The sequence below is a fragment of the Mugil cephalus genome, chromosome 2 (genome assembly GCF_022458985.1).
Source record: "Mugil cephalus isolate CIBA_MC_2020 chromosome 2, CIBA_Mcephalus_1.1, whole genome shotgun sequence".
Taxonomy (NCBI): domain Eukaryota; kingdom Metazoa; phylum Chordata; class Actinopteri; order Mugiliformes; family Mugilidae; genus Mugil; species Mugil cephalus.
Window position 1 is genome coordinate 3,228,513 of NC_061771.1, and position 20,738 is coordinate 3,249,250.

At 40.8% G+C, this 20,738-nt stretch overlaps 1 protein-coding gene across 1 annotated transcript in view; it reads left to right on the forward strand.

The window, feature by feature from the left end:
* LOC124999858 (sphingosine kinase 1-like) overlaps positions 1 to 19,920 on the forward strand; it is a 33,862-nt gene extending 13,942 nt beyond the window's left edge. The window contains exons 2-5 of the mRNA XM_047575015.1: positions 590 to 739; positions 9,136 to 9,230; positions 9,845 to 9,960; positions 14,546 to 19,920. Of these exons, the coding sequence (XP_047430971.1) occupies positions 590 to 739; positions 9,136 to 9,230; positions 9,845 to 9,960; positions 14,546 to 15,428 (1,244 nt within the window). The 3' untranslated portion in view covers positions 15,429 to 19,920. The remainder of the gene's footprint in view (positions 1 to 589; positions 740 to 9,135; positions 9,231 to 9,844; positions 9,961 to 14,545) is intronic.
* Positions 19,921 to 20,738: the final 818 nt, after the last annotated feature.

Genomic DNA, 20,738 nt, shown 5'->3' on the forward strand with positions numbered 1-20,738 from the left:
TTCCCAGGTGTCTTTCCTGCTCCTCTGTAGGGGAGCGTCTGTGCTTCTCTTCTGCTTCTCTTCACATTTTGTGCTACTGACTCATTTTTTTTGTTTTATATATATTGTTTGGTGTAATCTGTGTTAAGGTGTCCATACTTTGGACTGATAGCACCAATCAGTCTAATGCAACAATATGAACTTCACATGCAGTTCTGTCAGTAATGTGTGCTCATACCCTAGGTGGTCTTTCTTTCCTTACTTAATGCCAGACGTGCCTTATCTTCCAAGTACACAATTATACAGTTGACACACTGACATCCTTTAAAAAGCAGTCAATAAATCTAATCAAGTCTTTTAAATGACTCTTATCTATGATCACATTTTCCCTGCTGCTCTGCATGTCTTGCCCTTCACTTAGTGACAAGTCACATTCTATTTATAATGAATTGTAGCTTGTTGCTCTATTGCCGCCAGTGCAAACATAGCATTTATCTTCTGTTCTTCTATTTGTTCTGCACTTGATGTAAACAGACCCTGGTCAGTGTTTAAGAAGCAGTTGAGAGGTTGATCTGCAGGTTGTCACATTCTCCTCTTCTGTCCTTTGAAGGGGAGTTGATGAGCCACTTGCCGCGTCCGTGCCGGATGATGCTGCTGGTGAATCCACAGAGCGGGAAGGGACAGGCACTTACTCTGTACAACAACCACATCCAACGCATGCTCAACGAGGCCGGAGTCATACACACTCTGGTGATCACGGGTAAGTTGCATGTCACTGGGATGTGTAGTGTTAATAGTTTAGTAGTCTTTTAGCCATTTGGCGAGGCAACCCTTTATGTGTGTGATGTAGGCTAATGAGCTTGTGTTATGGGAAGTAATCTCCTGGGGAGTGTGCAAGCACAAGCTGTGAATATGTCTCTACAAGGTATGTTTTATGTGCCAAAAGTGGCTACACAGATGTAGTGTCTGTCCATCTGCTGCCAACCTTCCTGTGGCATTGAAGACGCACCAGAGTGAATGAAGCTTGCCTAAAACCAGAGGTTTCCATTCAGCGGTGTGGAGGGACCAGTCTGGGAATGGAACCGTAGGCATGGCGCATAATTTTGTTCTAAAAATGTAATAATTCTGCAAAACTTTTAATATATATTTTATGGGCATAATGATGGTACACTTGACATTTTTATTCTTTTCTGTTTAAAAGCCAAACACAACTTTCTGGATATGGCAGCTGTGTATTAAAGACATGGACCAGAGCAACTGGTCTTGTACAGTTTCTGGAAGATGTTTTGCCAGTCATGTGGTATTTGGTATTTCCATACCTTAAGTCATCTCACATGCATATTCATGCTAATTCCTCTGTCAATTTAACCAGCATTGAGAGAGTGAATACTCATCCTATGAGACCTTATTCAAGTTCCCTTGAGCCAATACATGCACAACTTTCTCGATATTTCATTCTTGGCCACAATAACATAAATCAAAGCAAAGCATCATTTATCTTCAAAGGCCGTTTGCTCGTCTGGTTTAGTTGATGGAGTTGCTTGGGTTGATAAACAAATATAATAGATGCATAACTTTACACACATGAAGACATTCCCACCCACCTCATAGATCCATTACCCCTGTAATCATCCTCTCTTAAAGCCTCTAAAACACAAACTGCTCTCACAGATGTATCTCCCACTAGCACTGCAGTGACAGTAGATGATCACTATATCAAACACACTCACAATCATACACACAGCTCAGCAAAGGCCACAATAACAACAGCACCTCCCATCATGTCCCTGCTTTCCTCTCTCTGCAGCCCAGGCCCCCTCCCTAGTTGAAATCCTCTGCTTGTTTTCATGCTGCCACCCTCATTATGCTGATCAACTGCCTCTGACCCATATGCTTGCAGTGCTGTTATGTAATAAAAATGCGTGCACACATATGGATGAGCACACGTCCATGATAAACCGGCACAATCAAACGAAATCCCGTTTGCCATAATTTTGTTTGGTGTAATCTTCTGAGGCTTGATGCATCTAATCCACAGTGTGTGGTAATGATTATCCAACGCAGTATTAGAAAAACTCACCCAGCTCATATTGTATCTTGACACACAAATAACTCATCAGCCCAAGATCATTTTAAATTATTCTATGGAGGTCAACCTTTCTCTGTCTCTGTTTTTGGTCTGTCGGGACAATAAAATAAAATAAAATAAAAAAAATAAAAATAGGGCGGACAGCGCAAATCACAGTTGTGAAGAAAGAAACCAACAATCCTCTCAGTGGTACTATGCAGACTGTATTTTGTCATTTCATAGATGTACTTTTTAAAAAAATTAATCCTGGAGAATATAAAAGACTAAATTCATCCTATGTCATATAATCTATGTCTGTGTAAGAGTATGACCACTGAATGAGAGATTTGGACACAATCTCTTTACGTGGTTGATCTTCGAAATAATAGATCTTCTCTCCCAAATGGCATTGACTGAACTCAGTAGGGGCCTATTAAAGTTCTCCCTTGGGGTTGTCCAGAGAAGTCCTTCAGGGGTCATTAATTAGGAAAAAGTATTTAGGTGAGCAGCCATGGGAATGGATTAGTAAAGCCATCCTCAGCTCTGCTGGATGTAAACAACGAAGTGAAAAGATTTCAGGCAGCTGCACTTTCTGTTTTAATACCTGGTAGTGGCGTTATCGCTACCACACTCGCCAGTCTGCATTCTTTTTATTCTTCTCACTCTTAAAAAATGAGTTTAGGCTAATACCTAATTTTTTTCACGTTCCAGAAGCTACTGGAAGTAGTCAAAGAAACATATATGATTGAATTGCTTGTACAAGATGTGTTCTCCGTTGTCAGCATTTACACAGTGTAGATTTCAGGTTTGGACATAAGACTCATGCCACATGCCATGCGACGTTGAAGGGGTGAGAATTTGTCGTGGGGGGGTTACGCCGTGTCCTGCACACTTGGCACTAGTCAGCCTCCCGGTGGCAAGTAAAATAGGTCATTCTGATTGGCTGTTCAACTTAGAAAAGAGAAGAAACTTAAACAAAACAACGAAGGGCAAAAGGCACACAGATCTCAGAAAGGCTGCTCACATGTTCTGTATGGTCTGTGCACCATAAAGTCAAGTACATTCCTCATAGACGATGCAGTTGACAGTAGGATCAATCCAACCTGAGCATTATGAGATTGTAGTTCTCAAGTCTGAGTGAGTACTACACATATGTAAGGAACACACCCAGTGCATCGCATCGCATCGCATCGCATCGCATCTCATCTCATCTCATCTCATCTCATCTCATCTCATCTCATCTCATCTCATCTCATCTCATCTCCTACTTCCACTTATCCTCACTAGAGTCGCAGTGGCTGCTGGAGCCTGTCCCACTGCATAATACTTGTTACATATTTTGTAGTTTGTAATAACCCACTTTAATCAGTACGTCACCAGTAAAATATATGTTTCAGAAATAACACTTTCTAAGATCATGTCCAGCTTGTGTGTTGCTGGTGCATGTATGAGACGCATGGTTGGAAGTCTCTCTTATGTGGATGTTACAGCAACAGAATTGGATGGACTGATTGTTGAATCCTGGGCTGTGTGGCAGCTGTGGGCTCTGCCAGAGGTAGAGGATAGTTGAAGGATGACTGCGCTGCTTCTGGTGGAGAGGGGGTCGGTTGGAGATGGAGACAGACAGTATGTTGGCAGGATGGACAGTGGAAGAGAGGCGTGTGGTGCTTCAACAACCTTAAAAATCTGCTAGGAACTGGTGGTGTGTAGGGTTCTGTGCTTCCCAAGTCACCTCACTCAGGTTTGACTGGGTTCAGGGGGGTGCTGTGTAGACCTCTGGAGAGATGGGAGAGTCCAGGGTGGTAAGTCTCCCTCCCTGACCGGGCATCCTAACACGCCTGGCAGGAAGTATTAATTAAATTACGTCTTCCACTTCTGCTTGCACTCATATTCTCAATACAGGTTGTAGATATTTACAGGAAGAGACAGATATCCTCTGAGTTCAACCTTCTTATGTTTTTGTTTTTCCTCATGCTTGTGGAGTTAAGTGTAGACGCTGTCTTACAAATGTGTAATGGCGTGAGCTTCACTGCCACAGCCCATGTGAGTATGTTAGGAAAGTGACTATATGAGCACTAGAAGAGCAGTGACAGGACAGGGATTGAGGCATCATCCCACACAATTATGAAAGGAAGCCTCTTAGAAATACACTAAAGCCTTCTATTAAAGATCCATCCGGAGCTCTGACAGTTTGACCACCACTGTGGACATAGAGACACCGATCTAAAAGTGCAGAAATCCTAGGACATAAGAGCACACTCAGACTCAGAATTGGCAGGTCAGCGATGCCTCAAGGGCTATGCCACCAATTTACACATGAGGATTAGTTTATATTTGTGTCATCGTGATAAAAGCCCGGGGCAACGAAGGTTTAAAGAGCCTGTTCTGATCTGGTACTTACAAGCATCCTGGGTAATTTGGTCACAAGTGGGCAGCTTTCAGCGAGAAAGTCCCTATTAAGTTTATTTGCCCTGGAATCCGATAGCGACCATTTAATATTAAGTATCAGCCGATCTGAATCCCAGACCTAAAACAACGAAAAACGTCTGGCTTGACTGAGGCAAGATACCAGTCCGATCCAGTCATTTTAGGAATGCTTGGATTGCTCCTGATATCGGGACATCCTTAGCTGATAAAATGCATCAGTTTTGATCACACGCATTAAATTGTTATTTATCTCTGTTAACAAGACCCAGACTCTTGCAGCATTCATACACAGTGAATGAGTAATGTCACTGCTGTCTGCTGTTTTCAGCAGTGAAAGAAAAGTCTCAGCAACAGAGACACCAGTAATTAACAGTTACAAGGAGTAGGTATTTTAAAAGATTTGCATCATTTATTTACACCAATTTGCCAGTTCATTATAGGTACGTCAATGAAAATGATTGTATTCTAATACAGTTTAACAGCACCACAACAGCTCTTCCTCCTAAAATACCATCACCACCATGTAACCACCGCCTCTTGTAAATATACAGTATATTTATATATAGCTTCTAATGTTGAACATTATCTTGATCATCACTTAGTTTAAATACTTTTTCCAGAGACACATCAAAGAGTGCCCATGTTTTTGGCGTTGTTGGCTGATGGTACTTGGCGGAGGCATCTGAGCAGGAAGTGTCTGTCAGCATTGCGTTGCATTCGGCCCAACCCTTTCACATCTCCCTGGATCTTTCAGTGGGCGGCGTTTTTCATTCCTGGGAAAAACATTAACTTCAGTGGAGTGAAGGAAAAGTGTCCGTGGTGAGATTTTATATTTGATGCAGAACAGTGTGGATTTTAGGAAGATGTTGTTGTGTTTCTTACGCAGATATTCATATTTAACCTGTTTATACCATATGTTCATCTGACATTCTCAACTCAACTACAAGAGATATTTGTATACTGGTGCCGAAAACACAAAAACAGCACACAAGTCTTTAAAGATTAATGTTACAGTCTCACCTTAGACACCGACTGATGTTGAACCTCCTGGCACTGGTACTGCGTGTGTATGTACCGTTGTTCATGTACAAATGTGTGTTGTGTGACTACACCCTCAGGGACCCCCTGGCAGCTGAGTAAGCTTTGGCGGTGTCTGTAATGTTTCCTGCTTTATCAACACGCACACGCGCACACACACACACACACACACACACACTCAAGAAGTTGAATTGTCATCGCCTGCTGTCATGTTGGTGGATGAGTTCTGCTTCATAAGAAGAGCTGCAGTCAGGATGTGTGTGACAGTAAGGTGGAGACTCATCAAGCTGGCATGAAGCAAGGTCAGGAAGAGGACAGATCATCCTGTTGCGTCACATGACCTGAAACTATCATGGTAGAAGCACCTGAAATCTAGAAACTGTAATGTGACTCCGTGAGACAATGTCCTGAAAAAGACAACAACATCTATTGTTGAAGCAAACATCCCAAAGCAACATCTGTTTATGTTCAAGTTACAAAGCGCCCTTGCTGCTGTCAGGGATGTCACGAGGACCGACACTGTAGCATCGAGTTGATGTCAGAATTAGAAACATGTGACTTTATTTCTTTTTCTAAAGGTAAAGTAGATTCAGTGGGGAACACTGAGCCAATTATGGCAGCAGGTGCAGCACCAAGTCTGTTGCAATTTGTTTTAAAGAAAAACAACGGTGATATTATTCATCGTAGAAATTGTAAATTGTGAGTGCACTTCTAATTGCTCACTTGCTGCATGTTTAAATATCTTTACATTGTACATTGTAGTTGAGTCTGAGAGGATTTGACCCTGATCTGCCACCTGGATGTTCTACTTTTCATTTCTAGGTGCACAGAAATGGTTCACTGTGAGCAATGCTTCTTATGCAGCGATTGCTTGTGTATCCAGACACATACTGGTACAATATCACAAGCTCAAGAAGAAAGTATCTGCAAAACATCTGCTGTCCTCTTATTTATCTGTTTATTTAAATCTTGGGGCCTTTGAATTCTTTGAATTCTTCTTCAGACAACCTGAGCACTCGCCATGGCCCCTGCGGTCTGTTGCCAGATGCCAGTAACGTAGCAGAGATTTACACGGCTGTAAAGAGTTAGTCACAGCCCAAACAAAACTGAACTACACTCCTCTCCTCTTCAACAACCTTAAAAATCTTTATAAGTCCGGTGTGAATTATCTCTGTCCTGAGCTGCATACTAAAGCTGCTCTTAGCTCTCCTCTCTCCGCTCTGCAGTGTCACTGCTCTGCAGCTTTGTGGCTGATTGGGGCCCTTCAGTCCTTTTTATTGTTCAGCCTCTGCATAGATAAGGAAATGTGATGTGACTGGACTGATAAGGAGGTATCGATTCCTTTATTCTGCAGAATTTAGGGAAGGGAGGCAGGAGAAATGAGATCTGTCTCTAGAGGACTATGGTGTGTGTGTGTGTGTGTGTGTGTGTGTGAAGACATGAGACAGTAGCAGTGTTTAAGAGCAAGGCAAGAAAGTTACATTAAACGTACACAACAAACCCACAAATTTCCAGCATAAGAATTTGATACATTTTAACATTTTATTAACATAACGTAACATAATCATAATGCAGCAACATGAAGTGGATTTAAATACAGCTTTGCCAATATGTATAACTAATTATAGTTAAGGAGGTGCTGTGATAGATTATTGTTTCATTAACTGAAGTAAATCAAGCCCATTATTATTTGAGGAAATCTGCTAGTAGTCATGGCAGCCACGCATGTTTAGCTCAAAGATTTTCTCAGACACCTCCATCCACTCTTCATGATACTTTTTATTATTTTAGTTTATATTATGTTATTTCTGATAGCTAAGCTGCCCTTAAAACCTCCATCCTTGGACGACTCCTGATACTTTCGGCAGACTCACATGCAAACAAACTTCCACAAAAGAATTCATAAAGAGACAGGACGGGAGGCTGTTTTAGTGATGCTGAACCTCACAGGGTGAATGAGTGGAGAGAGTTGTGACTACCTGGTGCACACACCTCACATCTCCCTCTCTCTGGCCTATGTGCTGTCATACAGAGGAATACATCCCTCCACATCCACACAAACCTGTATCAAGATAGGATTTGATGTTAAGACAGTAACGCCATCATTTTGTTCTCCTATGGGCTAGATTTTATTTTATTTTATCCTTTTGAAAAGGGCCCCGGGGGAAACACATTCAAACTGCTAATGACTATTATTTACAATTAAATATCCATTTAAACCTGAAATAACTATAAAACCATGCTTCCAGGCCAGCATTTTAGGCTTTTTTTCAAACCTGAGGTACCACAAAACACAGAGGAGGATACCCTCCCTGCTGTTGAAGAGAGAAATCAAACACCCTCTTTTACAAAGAAAGGCGTAAACAATCCCACAGCCTGACTACACCTGATTAACCCACTGGTGCTGACTTGGCCTTCCAGCTTTTATGCTCTCTTCCTTCAGCAAGCAAGATGTGCACTCAATAACCTACTGCAGCAAGAGGAAAGGGCAGCACTTGGAAGTACATAAGACAGAAAACAACAACAACACACACAGACACACACAGACATACCAAAACCACTGGCACGCAACACTACCCTGATACTTAGACACACATGAATGAGCTGAACAACTGATTTGTTGTTATCTGGGCACAACCCAAATACAGCTAGTGTATCTGTTAGATCACACTATATCCTTTGTATGCCTGAACTCACTTGCCAGTTCATTAGGTACACTAGAGAAAACAAAGACATTCTGATGTTTCAGTCCACTCAAGTTTCATGAATGTTAAGGTGTTAAACGTTAGTTTCAAATAACTGAGAGAGTTGCTGAATGAACTCTTCTACCGACTCATGTTTCTGTTATTTGGAATACCTAATTTTTGAAACACTTCAATACAGTCCTCTTTTAACAATGTCCCAAACCTCCACCTCCACAATGATCATCCAGTTGAATTACCACATTTCTAACTATGTTTAAATACAGCGTTAAATGTTCTTTTCTAATCTAAATAAATGAATACAGAGTTTATTCCTGATGTATGCTGGACTGCAGATAGATTTTTGCATATTGAGCTGACTTGAAGGCTCTGTTGGCTTCTAGCAAGTAATTAAAATAAGTGGACTGAAGCTCTGCCTAAGTACAGACTGTTTCTATTTCTCAACATTTTCTACAAGATTACAAGTTCTTTAAAGAAAAAGGAGAGAAATGTGGTCTTATTTTAAAGGTAACTTTGCTTTCTGAGGGTGATCCAGGTTGTCTGCATCTGGTCCCACTTCTTCAGATTATCCAGCCACAGATTCATTTGACAAAGTGCTCCTGGGTTATTTAGCTGTCCAGATCTAATCAGCGTGGGAGACGCTTCCTTTAAGACTATATATTAAGTTTCTCCCCCACAGTTTTACTTTAATTTGGGAACTGAAGGGATAAAGGAAAGAAGATTAAAAGTAAGCAGGACAAAGAGTCTACTCTCTGTATGTGCATCATGTTGATCCCTCATTTTACAGCACAAAAACGCAGACGAGATCGTATTCCAACAGGAATAGCTACGCCGTGAGGGCTGACAACAGTATTATCACATTTCTCGATTTTGTTTCACACAGGAAAGACACATATTTACATGTTTCTGTGTGTTTTGCAGAGCGTCAGAACCATGCCCGAGACATGATGAAAGAGGTTGACCTATCGCAGTGGGATGCGCTAGTCATCATGTCTGGAGATGGACTCCTGTATGAGGTGAAGGAAGATGCATGTGTACTACATTTATATGCAAGTACAAAAAATAACAGCCACTGTCAGCAAAGACTGGATCCAACCTTAAAGACAATGCTGTGACCTGGTCAATGTGTGGTTTTTGATCAGAGTATGTTTAGCTGTATTACTATATAGATATAATAACATAGCCAGTATTTACAGGCTTTTTTTGTTCTGTTAAAAGTTATGAATGTGGTGGCATTCAGGTACAACTCTGACATAGTAACACACTAAATGCTGCTCACTGTGCAGACAAGAGGTTATGGTAGACAACTGCTCAGTTAGTCAACCAGCGTGTGAAACTACTTTAACAAGTGTGGGTTCTTTTGTCCACTGACAGAACATACTTATATTCAAATGTTATCCAAGCCGCAGTGTAGGAACTGCAGCTTGCATAACTGTAACTCAAATAGTAAAGTAAATATTTCATTTAAATTAAGTAAACATGACAATGAGTCGGCTTCCTGGGCTGACAGATTTACAGATTAGATACTCAGCTCTATGACAGTCATGCTGCAGACTGACTCAGCTAAAAGTAGTTAATATGCATGTCTATCTGCACAATTAATCAAAGCTGTGTTTCCTGTGCGTGTCAGGTGATAAATGGTCTGCTGGAGAGGTCAGACTGGGAGGAGGCAATCCGGACACCGCTTGGCATCCTTCCTGGCGGATCGGGCAATGCCTTGGCTGCTTCAGTACATCACTATTCTGGGTGAGCCATGAGCAAACACATGAATAAACCATCGCTCAACAGCACTGCACACATGTGTTGGTGTAGTACAGCTCTTAATTTATACTGTTTGTTGGACAGATTACATTTTGTCTTTTATAATTTTAATATTTTCAAATTTTATCACTTTGCTCCAGTTCCTCAAAGTCGAAGCTTTTCTTTGCCTTGCATGACTGTTAAAAGAACTTTTTGCTTTTGATTTATATGGTGGATAAAATTTTAGACGTGACATTTACCTGCAATAAATAAAGACGCCTTATTTCTATTTCCTGGCCAAATGATGTCTTACTCAGGAAATACTTTATCAGAGGGGAGAATGCTCATTATTTACCATAGACAAGAACAACAGAAGGCTTGAAGCTGTAACTGCAGTGTAGTGTTACGGCAGTGCTGCAAGATTCATTGTGTCCACACAGTATGTACCTAGTGCAGATAAGATAAGTCTGATTTAGGACTGTGTAATTTCAGCAGTGGTCAAAGATGTGGCTCACACATATCAGATTATATACCTTGAGCAGTGTTACCCTTTCTTTAACAACAGCTCTTGAAAATAATGTATGAAAAGGAGATCTGTCCATTTTAACTGAATCAAGCTTTGCAGACATGTCCTGTATAAAGTCTGTGAAGGTTCTCAGTCATCCAGGTCCTGGTAATCCAAAGGGCACTGAATAAAGGCAACTGGACTTGTAGAACTGGACTTGTGTTAGTCTGTTTGCCTTTTGGGCCGTGATTCCATTGAGTCTGGTTCAGTGGAGCCTGTAGCACTGATGCTGCTCAGTGTCTGTTCTGTCATATAATACTCCTGCTGCTGTGTAAAATGTTTTGGAACAGCTCCAGACACTAAAATGAATAAGTTCTTTGTAGTGTTGTCACATAAATACAGTGAGCCTCACACACACTTTATTCTGGCCTTCTGGTGCTTTTTGGTGTAAATTGCACTCCTCTTATCTGAATTAATAATTAATGATTTGCTCATTTGATGGATTGTTCGGAGTTCATCTGTCCAGAACAAAGAGCAGGAAGGAGACGTTAAAGGACAGAAAGAAATGACAAAGAAGTGAAGTCATTGCGTGGTTTACTCCCCCATTACCCCCTCATATAGCAGTATTTTATGTTTGGTTGGTACTGATTGTTATAAAGTGACACTGTAACTACAGTACAGTGCATAGTTAATGTTGGTTTAAATGCATTAAGACCTAAGGCACATTATAGAGAATTATTCTAAAACCAAAGCATTGTTTAAAAACAACCTCCTCGGGTTTTTATGAAACACTAAAATCACTCATCCCTCATTAAATGGATATACACTGATATGTTGAATTCAGTCTTTATGGGTTATAAATCTGACAGCAATATATCAGCTGACAGTATTTTTTTTCAGACTTAGATCTGTGGTCTGTGATCGTGCTGCGCTGCTGAACTGTTGTCACTTCCGACTGCATTCTCTTTAGCAAATGGTTGAACAAGTCAGAAAAACCATGACGTAACCTTAACCCTCTAACCCTGTTAGAATACCGTGAGACTTAATCACAACCAGTTAACCAGTGAATTACGCCAGTAATTACACTGTAATGTAACAGGTCCACATACTTGTTTGATGTATCCTTTGGGGTAGTAACTGAGTACATTAAACTCAGCAATGATAACCATTCAGGAAGTCAGTCACCAACTCAGTGACTTGGTATTCAAGGCGAGGCGTTCCCAGTTCTCTTTAGCAAATGATAAGCTTTAGGTGTTCTAAGTATCTTGGTGTAGTCTATTAGGGCTTCAACTTTTTTTTATCATTAGCATGCGAAAAAAGTAGGACACTCATTTGGGTCATGAGTGTGTAAAATCATCACTGTGTCATTATCCATTAGCTGTTAGTCAGGCTGACATAAAGCTCAGTGTGTCACGCAAAGAGTGCTGCAGCCAGCAACTGTTTTCATTACTTATTAATCTGGCAATTATTTTCTTGATTAATTTATGAATCATCTGGGCTGAAATGTTAGAAGAAATAGCTTTTACAGTTTGGCCAAGGACACAACACATCTTCAGTGAGACAGGTTCAAATTTCAAAGATGTGTCAGAGATTTATTTGTCATGTAAGGCAACGACAAACTGCTGGAACCCAAGAACAAGGGACATTTTTATTGAAAAATCGTATTGATTTCTGAAAATGCTGTAATGGACCGGAGCATTTAGATTTTACAATACATTGACCTGTCTACTCTTGTAGCTCAGTGGTGTTTAAATGTGCTAGTATATAAATAGAGTGGTGGCCACTGTTACTGCTTGTGGTCGTTGTTGTTGTTGTTATTTCAGATAGTCTGCTGCCTCTACTCTCAACTCTAAACTACATGGGAGAGTTTCATAAACCCATGGAGGCTTTAAGGCACTTTTTAAAGCTGCTTTTATGTTTGTAGGTCAGCTTTATTCTGCCCTCTGACTGTTATTTATTTTTTCATCTGCCGTTTTGCGTCCCCATGCAGTTGTTGTTTTGGTTGGTGTATAATTGTGTATAATTTACATGAGCCTTTGTGCAGGCGTCTTGAAAAGAAAGAAAGACAAAATATTCAATTAAAACACCTCATCGCTACCAAAGAGTTACATTCATTCATTCATTCATCACCTTGACTGGATCTGCCAATCAGCTTCTCCTCAAACAATGGTCTTCCAGTGAGAGCGGCAGCAACAATGAGAGGAAGGGACCAGACTCTGTATTGTTTACTCTCCTCTCACACTCCCGGGGCATCCAGAAAATCTCTCTGTGGCTGCAGGCTGCCCTGCGGTGGCCCTGGCCAGATTGTATTTGGTATTATTCCCAGCTGAATGTCGAGTTCATCGAGGCTACGTGGATCAAACGAGTGACAGCTAGAACGTATCTGCTATTATGCAACGTGCTGAGCAGCGTACAGGTTCACAGGGGTTTAATGGGTTCCTGTGCACAAACAGAATGACAAGGAGACATATAACATCATGTATGAGGTGGGAAGCCTGAGACCACTGATGGTTTTTGAAGTGACAGGTGTGAGTGAGAGTCTCAGTCCCCTGGTAGATTATAGACGCTACATTAAAGGCTTAAAACACACATTTTCAGATAAGAAATACTCTATTACAAGTAGAGGTCCTGATTAGTGGGAGCTGTGAAAAAAAGAATAGTTAACAGGGAAACAAAAAGCTGTGACAAAATATGTGATAAGGAAAACCAAGAAGGCACTTTTTAACAAGCTTGCAGAGTTGAGGAAATACTGATGGGCAAAGAGGTGTAAGTGCATAAGTGGAGCTGAGGCAACACTTTCAACATGAATAAGGTTATTAATGCATAACTTTAACTTCAGTATGATTCAAACATACAGATTGTCTCAAGACGTTTTACAAAAAAACAGCCTGAAACCTCGAGATCAAACCCGAAGGCGACGGTGGCAGGAAACAGGAAGAAATTTAGATTATGAACATGGTTGAACTTGTGCCAGCTGAGTGTGTTAACATGTAGCTTGAAGGACCACAACAGTCTGTAGTCCAGGTTACATGAAAGGAGAGTAACTATACTTAGTTATCACTAATGCTCGAGTCCCCTAAAACTGATTCATTTGTGAACACGTGGAGATTAAGCCAAATGCCTTCTTGACCTTTTTACCAGATTAGAAAGCTGCAGAGCTGAGGCAATGTAAATCAGACTATCTGGAAAGCTGGACTGGTGAATAAATTCAGGCTGATGAATATGGAGATGTCTGAACTCCACTGAGACGTCCGGTCATCACTGTAATTGACCGTGGGAGGTAACAGCAGGCAAATCTGTGGATGTGTATGTTGTCGTGACCTTCCACCTCAGTCTCCGTTCTTCCAGATGGGCTTGTCTTTGTTGTCTGACTGGACTGGCCTGTCATGTCTGAAGGCCCTTAAGCTCATTCTGCTGCCTCACTCCACACCCTTCATAGCTCTGTGAGGCTTCGCCCTCCACCTCATCTCTCCCCTCTGTGCACAACAAGGTCACAGTTACTCCTGTTTTGTATAACACTCCTGTTATAGTTCAGTAGTGGCAGCATTCACCTAAAGAAGTGCGTCGTCTTGTTTTATTTTGTTGAGGACCACTTCCGGTTTCTAGATTCTGCTCTACTGACATTTTCATTAACTAATGTGATTGGATAATGTAAATAAACATAAGATGAAGCCATAAGATTATTATCTGTTTTGGATCTTTTCCTCCTCCTCCTGTTTGGATCTTGTCCTTCTAAATTACCTTTTAATTTAAGTTGAGCTGCTGCTGCCTCAAAGTCAAGTTCTTCTACTTGTGTAACATCTCCTGTGACATGAGGAGCGGAATGAATTAAATTATGCTTTTTTTTATATAATTATAACTCTTTCTTTTTATATCTCCCTTTGTTTTTCTATTGTTTTGATAATGGACCTGGGTATCAAATTTAAAATTAGCCTCCTTTAACCGGTGCAGATTGATACACTGCCACTGCTAATAGATTAATTCATTAATGGACTTCAATTGTTGTTATTGCTGTAGTTGTAGTTTCAGGCACAATTTAAAGCAGGTAATTGTAGGAAGCATTAAGTTGTGTCTCTCTTCCTCCAGGGCCTCTCCGTTGTCCAGCGAGGAGCTCCTGGTCAGCTGTGGTTTCCTGCTCTGTAAAGGTCTGGTGTCCCGTATGGATCTGGTGTCCATCCATCTGTCCTCCAGTCCTCGCCTCTTCTCCTTCCTCTCTCTGGCCTGGGGCTTTGTAGCAGACGTTGACATAGAGAGTGAGAAGTACCGTCACGTCGGAGCCGCCAGGTTCACCGTCGGCACGTTGGTGAGGCTGGCTTCTCTCCGTGTCTACAAGGGCAGGCTGGCTTACCTGCCCGCCAGCAAGGAATGCAATAATGAGGAAGGTTTGCAGAATAACATGAGAGTTCACTGCAACAATCAGGCTTCCTCCCAGACTCCAGCCTCTCTCTTGTGCCGGCCGTCCGGAGACGGCCACAACACCTTCCACAACTCCTGCCATTCCAACAACTCTCTCAAAGTGAGGAGGGCGGAGAGCACAGCTTCCAGAAGCGCCACCAAAGGCCTCCCTGGCCCTCCTGATTCTCTACTGCCGCCTCTGGACCAGCCGCTGCCTAGCAACTGGGTGGTGGTGCAGGAGGAAGACTTTGTCCTCATGCTGGCCATGTACCAGTCCCACCTGGCAGAGGACCTCCTGGCAGCACCGGACGCCACCTTGGACGACGGGGTCATTCATCTTTTTTACGTTAAAGCAGGAATATCACGCACCGCGCTGCTGAGGTTGTTCCTGGCTATGGAGAAGGGTGCACATCTGGCCACTAACTGCCAACATCTGGTGCACACTAAGGTGCGGGCACTTAGGCTGGAGCCATATTCCCCCAAAGGGATAATAACAGTGGATGGAGAAGTGGTGGAATATGGTCCAGTACAAGCTGAAGTACACAGAGGCCTGTCGAGATTAATCACTGGATGAACTGAACAAACATCATCGCCAGCTTTCATCTGTGCTGTTTGTGTCTGATGGGGTTTACGAACACATTTTTAGCATTTCAGGTCAGAAATGCCCAGGTACTGGAGCAAAAACAGATGTGGATGTAAGGTGTGTTTAACTCATCTTGTCAGCAGCACAGAAAAAACATGCTTCATCTGTTAATGCTGTGAACTTGGATGAAATGTTACAAAAGAGCCAGTACGGAGAGTGTTCAGTATTAGATAAATTAATATATAAGAATTTAACAGCTTATTATTATGAAACCTTATTACTTCCAAAATCTTTTTACAATGGAAGAATTTATTGTAGACATGTTTTGTTTGTAAGACAAACAGGTCAGAGCCAGTTATGTGATTTGTCTCAGTTTACAGTGAACATGCCACAGTGCTGAAATAAGATATGTTTAATTGTTTTGGCTTAAAAATATATATATTAGCTCTCGGGCTTTCAGGGGATTTAAATACTCTGATATGGATCCAAATCGAGGACAAATGTTTTATTAATCTGAAAAAAAAAAAAAAAATCCTTGCTAAATGGAAGTTTATCACTTCTGTCAGTATATTCATATGTGGAAATATTTCAAAACTTTTAGTCTGGATTTTGCTCCATAAAATGGTCATTAACGTTTAGATAAATGACACTGCTGATAAAAAACTAAATAGGGTGGAAAAGTAGAGATGACCTGTGAGCATCATTTCATAATGCTGAGCTGTGTGTTAAAAATGTTTCATCACTAATTTAATTCTAGTTGTAATTATTGAATATATCTGTTTATCTAATACTGAACAGTCCTTAGTCATGACTCAGTGTCCTGTTGATATGTCAGAATTACTTGAGACAGAACATAAACATGTGTTTCTTCAACTCATGTTAATCTATCAACACCTTTGTCATTCTGTGTATGATTTTGTTCATTGCTACATGGAAAGCAATGTTTCTCTCTGCTGGAGCGGACATATCACCCAGAGTTACAGCATCTTATGCAGTGGCAAAGGATTCAGTTTTTTTTTTTTTTGCCTTTGAGACTTCTCTACAGTAGCGACTGCATGACACGTGGTAATTGTTGGGCATTGTGGCGCTGACATTTGCGACTGTTTATTAAGCTTACAGCCAAAATCTCTGCTTACATTCATTATGGATGCGCTTTTGAATGATGTGCACACCTACACCACACGTGGCGCATTACTGAGTGACACGATGGCAGGAAAACTGTCTGAACACTGAGTAGTGCATTAAATACAGTGTAACCATATTTAATTTAATATTTATTTGCACACATCAAACCTGCTTACAGTGGTTCTATAGCTTGTTAAAGTGCGCCTGGTTTTCAGTCAGAGGCTGTGTTTGCTGTATCGTGGTATATGTCCCAGACTGTTTCACATCTGTTGCCTTAAAGTCTTGTTATAGCTCCATCCTGTTTCACAAAAGCAGTTTGTGAGCACTGAATGGTGATTGCGTCCTGTTTCTCAAATGATTGTCGCTCACGAAAAAGAAAAAATGCAATATCTACACTAATTCCATGTCTCACACACAGGTCACACATGGTGTTTCTCTTGCTGAGTTAAAAACACCAAGTCATATATTCTATGTTGCAAATATTGGGACATGGACTGCTGGTTTCTGTCGCTGATTCATGTTGAATTCATCTGATTCACAAACAGTATCTAGCCCATCATTTTAGTTTTATAACCTACTTTTTACCTAATTTTACTCCGATATAGCAGCAGACCTAATGTGGATATGGTCAGTAGAGAGACAGGAACTAAAATAAATGAAAATCCAACACAAAATCATATGTTTTTTAAAATCCAGATTTAAAGAGCAAATATATGCAGTCAGAATGTTTGTAACAAGTTAATATTTTACAAGAGAAACTCTTATAAAAACATATAAACTCAGTTAAAAAGAACTCCTGCGATCAGGCTTTCCAGGACCAGTGAGTAGGATATAGTGACACCTAGCTGTGACGTTGCAGATAACTATGTTGTGGTGGTGTTCAAACTAAATTAAGTGCAGTCTCCTTCTAAGAAGAAACATACACTGACATGACTCAGCAAAAGTAAAAAAAAAAAAAAAGTCAATTCCTCATCAGTGGTTTTATTTTGCTACTTCATGCTTACACTTGTTTGCTGATATGTTTTGAAGTTCCCTTTTCTGTTGTGCTAAATAATATGTTCCTTAATATTGTCTCACAACGCAAAATGGTAAGCCAGCCCTCTCTACAGTTTATCTTTGGGTCGTTCTGGCTGCTGCAAAATCAGGGCAGCATAACATGGCTGTGGAGGACCTTCCTCTTTCTGAACAGAACTGTTCTTAGTTGAAGGTGAAAACACGACTATAAATACTATATGACATTGCTAGTTTAAGCAACACAATAAATCCTACACACTGGCTCTTTAACATGTCACTAGCAATAATGTAAGACATTGCTGAGGCAGGTGCAGATAGAGATAGAGATAGGGAAAGGTGGTCTAAATGAAGTGAACCTAAATTTTGTTTTAAGTAGTGGTGGATTTTGTCGCTAAAACAGCTGCTGTGGCTCCTTCACTGTCCTGCAGCTCTGCTCCTGGCCATTGATTGATAGTTTTTTTTTTTTTTTTTGCCTCAATATGCTTCATGCTGCTGCATCCTCCCTTCCTCCCTCCCTCCTTCCCTCCTTCCCTCCTGCCTTCCCAACATACCACCCTTCCTCTGCTGCTTTCATCCATCCATCCACCCTTTCCTTTCAGTACTACACTGTTCTCCAGAGCAGCCCCTGGACCCAGCTGCTTCTCAGATGCACAAAAAAAACACACGGACCAGGCTTATTACAGATCATCACCGAGGTGTCCTTAACACTGAGCTTTAAATCACAGAATGGAAATGAAGACAATGGAAATAATCCTCTTTTTTATAATGTCTGTGACGTTTAGACAAAGAGGTTCATATCTTTTCTTTGCTTTAGTCCAAGTGACAGTGAAACACTAAGGAGCCTTAAACAAGGGGTTTTGTGTAGGGGTGGGGGGTTGAAGCTGGATGAACTGGAGAGTGCAGTGGGGAGTGGACAGAAGGAGGAGGAGGAGGGGGAGATATCGACATGTTAAATGCTGCATGAGGAAGGCGTCGTTGTGTTCCTGACAGGGCGCCCTCATTCTCTCTCCTCACCAGCAGAAATCACTGGGGAACATTAGCAAACTGTCCCGACGCTGTGAAAAAGAGAGAATGACGTGTTTGACTTCAAGATGGACACAGTGTAAAAATACAGACAGGTGAGGAAAGGCTGACAGGGACATGAATTTAAATACAATTAGCACGATGAAATGCAATGTTTCATGTTCATGTTTTGTTCAACATGCCATGACTGTCTGACGCTGCAACATCAAAAGACCAACATGTAATTCCTCTAAAAAGATTTTCTTTATATGTGTTTTGCACAATGTATGTGTGTGCTTTGAAGTCCTCATACAGAAAGTTTCTGCTGTTTACCTGATTCACAGATACAGTCCTAATTTATTTTCTCATAGACGACTCTACAGCAACAATTTATCTAAGTAGTGAAAAGCATGTGAAATGGAAACAGTACTTGAAATCCTGTTTGTTCTAGTTTTTTGTCCATCTGTTGCTTCAGGTGACATTTGTGGTCTTCCCGCCTTTTTAAAACAAAGCTTGTGTGTCGCCAGTTGGTCCAAACAAAGACAAAGGCTTGTTGATTTTGCGTTTAAATGTGAACCCATAAGTTGTAAAATGATTCATGAGGAAAATACAACAAAAGCATGATCCTCCTCTGCTCTCAGTTGTTTTTATACGATTCCTCGGTGGAGAAAACACACAGACTTTGCATAAATAGATCTACAACCACCAAAATACATTTATTTTCTACAGACATGTTTTTTTTTCTATGCAAGGTTTTGTGATGCAGTTGTCCTCTGACTTGTTTGATGTGCCTTGATTGTGCTGCCTCCTGGTGGTTTGAATACAGTGGTGCAGTCACACGTTTATCATTGATACTGGGTCAAATAAAAAAAAGAAATCACTCATTTGTTTTCTATAACATTAGTACAGGCAACTGATGTATTAGACGATTCAGATAAAGAAAAAACATGCTTTCAACAATGAAGCGTAGTTCTGGCACTGTAATATTTTTGTGACAAAAAACTTGTAGAAAGTGTTAATTATTCATCATATTTACTAGTGCTGTATTTTAGAAGGGGATTACAAAATGGAAAAGTGCAGTTTCTTTTCTGTAAGTCATCTGACTGTTGATGATATCTTTATCTGCTGCTTCTGAACTGCTGTCCTCTTGTGTCTTTTAGTGTTTACGGTGAAGGGAAAATGTTTGTTTTGTTATCTTTTCTGGCACACTGAAGATTTGAATGTTTGACTGTTTATTCAAAGAAAAGACCTATTTTTAAATTTAGACAAATGTCTGTAAGTTTTCTATCATCAAATCAAACATTCTGCAGGAGTGATTGAAAGAAATAAAGTATGAGAAACATCTTTTGTACGGTTTGGTTCAATATATTAAATATTTCTCCACTGTTGTGACCTCAGAACAGACTGTTTGTGGAAAGTTACAACATCAGTAGGCTTGAGTCAGGCACAATCACCATCGTGGAGTCTTTAGTTATTCAGGGTATGTTATCAGGATGACAATTGGATCCATAAGATTATAAAAAATAAAATCTAGTAAAAAAGTTAGGGTTAGTTTTTTTTTTCTTTTTTTTGCCAGTCTGTTCAGTCTCTTTTTGTCTGTCGCTGCTCCAGCAGACCACTCCGTAGAAGATGGCTGATGCAACCACAGAGTTATATGAGTGCTCCCTGCACTCTAAAGGATCTAAGTGTTCTTCGCTTCTCCTCTGGCCTTTCTCATAAAGTGGCCTTGTGGGATTAGTCAAGTCCAGTTTTTTGTTCAGCTGAACGTCAGGGCTGAACTTTATGTCCATTCCCTGGATCTTCACCGGTGTGTGCGCCGTGTGTTTGTGCCTGCAGAAATCCACCACCAGCAGATTTCTGCAGATGGCAGCTGCTTAAGAGGTGTCTAAAGTCTGCACTGTAGATGGAATAGTTCCAGACAGAGGCTCAGTATTTACCACAGAGTTACTTACAATTCTTTAGGTATTATGGTGGACAGAGGACATAAGACCAGTCCAAGTCCTTGTTTGCTTTGAATCAGCAGCTGTTCCACTAGCTTTGAAAAGTGGTCGTCAAAAGCTCATTAATAATTAATAATAATCTTTAATAATAATTAAAGAAATCCTGGTAGTTTTGTTTAAATTAGAGGTAGTGAGTATGAATAGTAGTGGGATGGTAGTC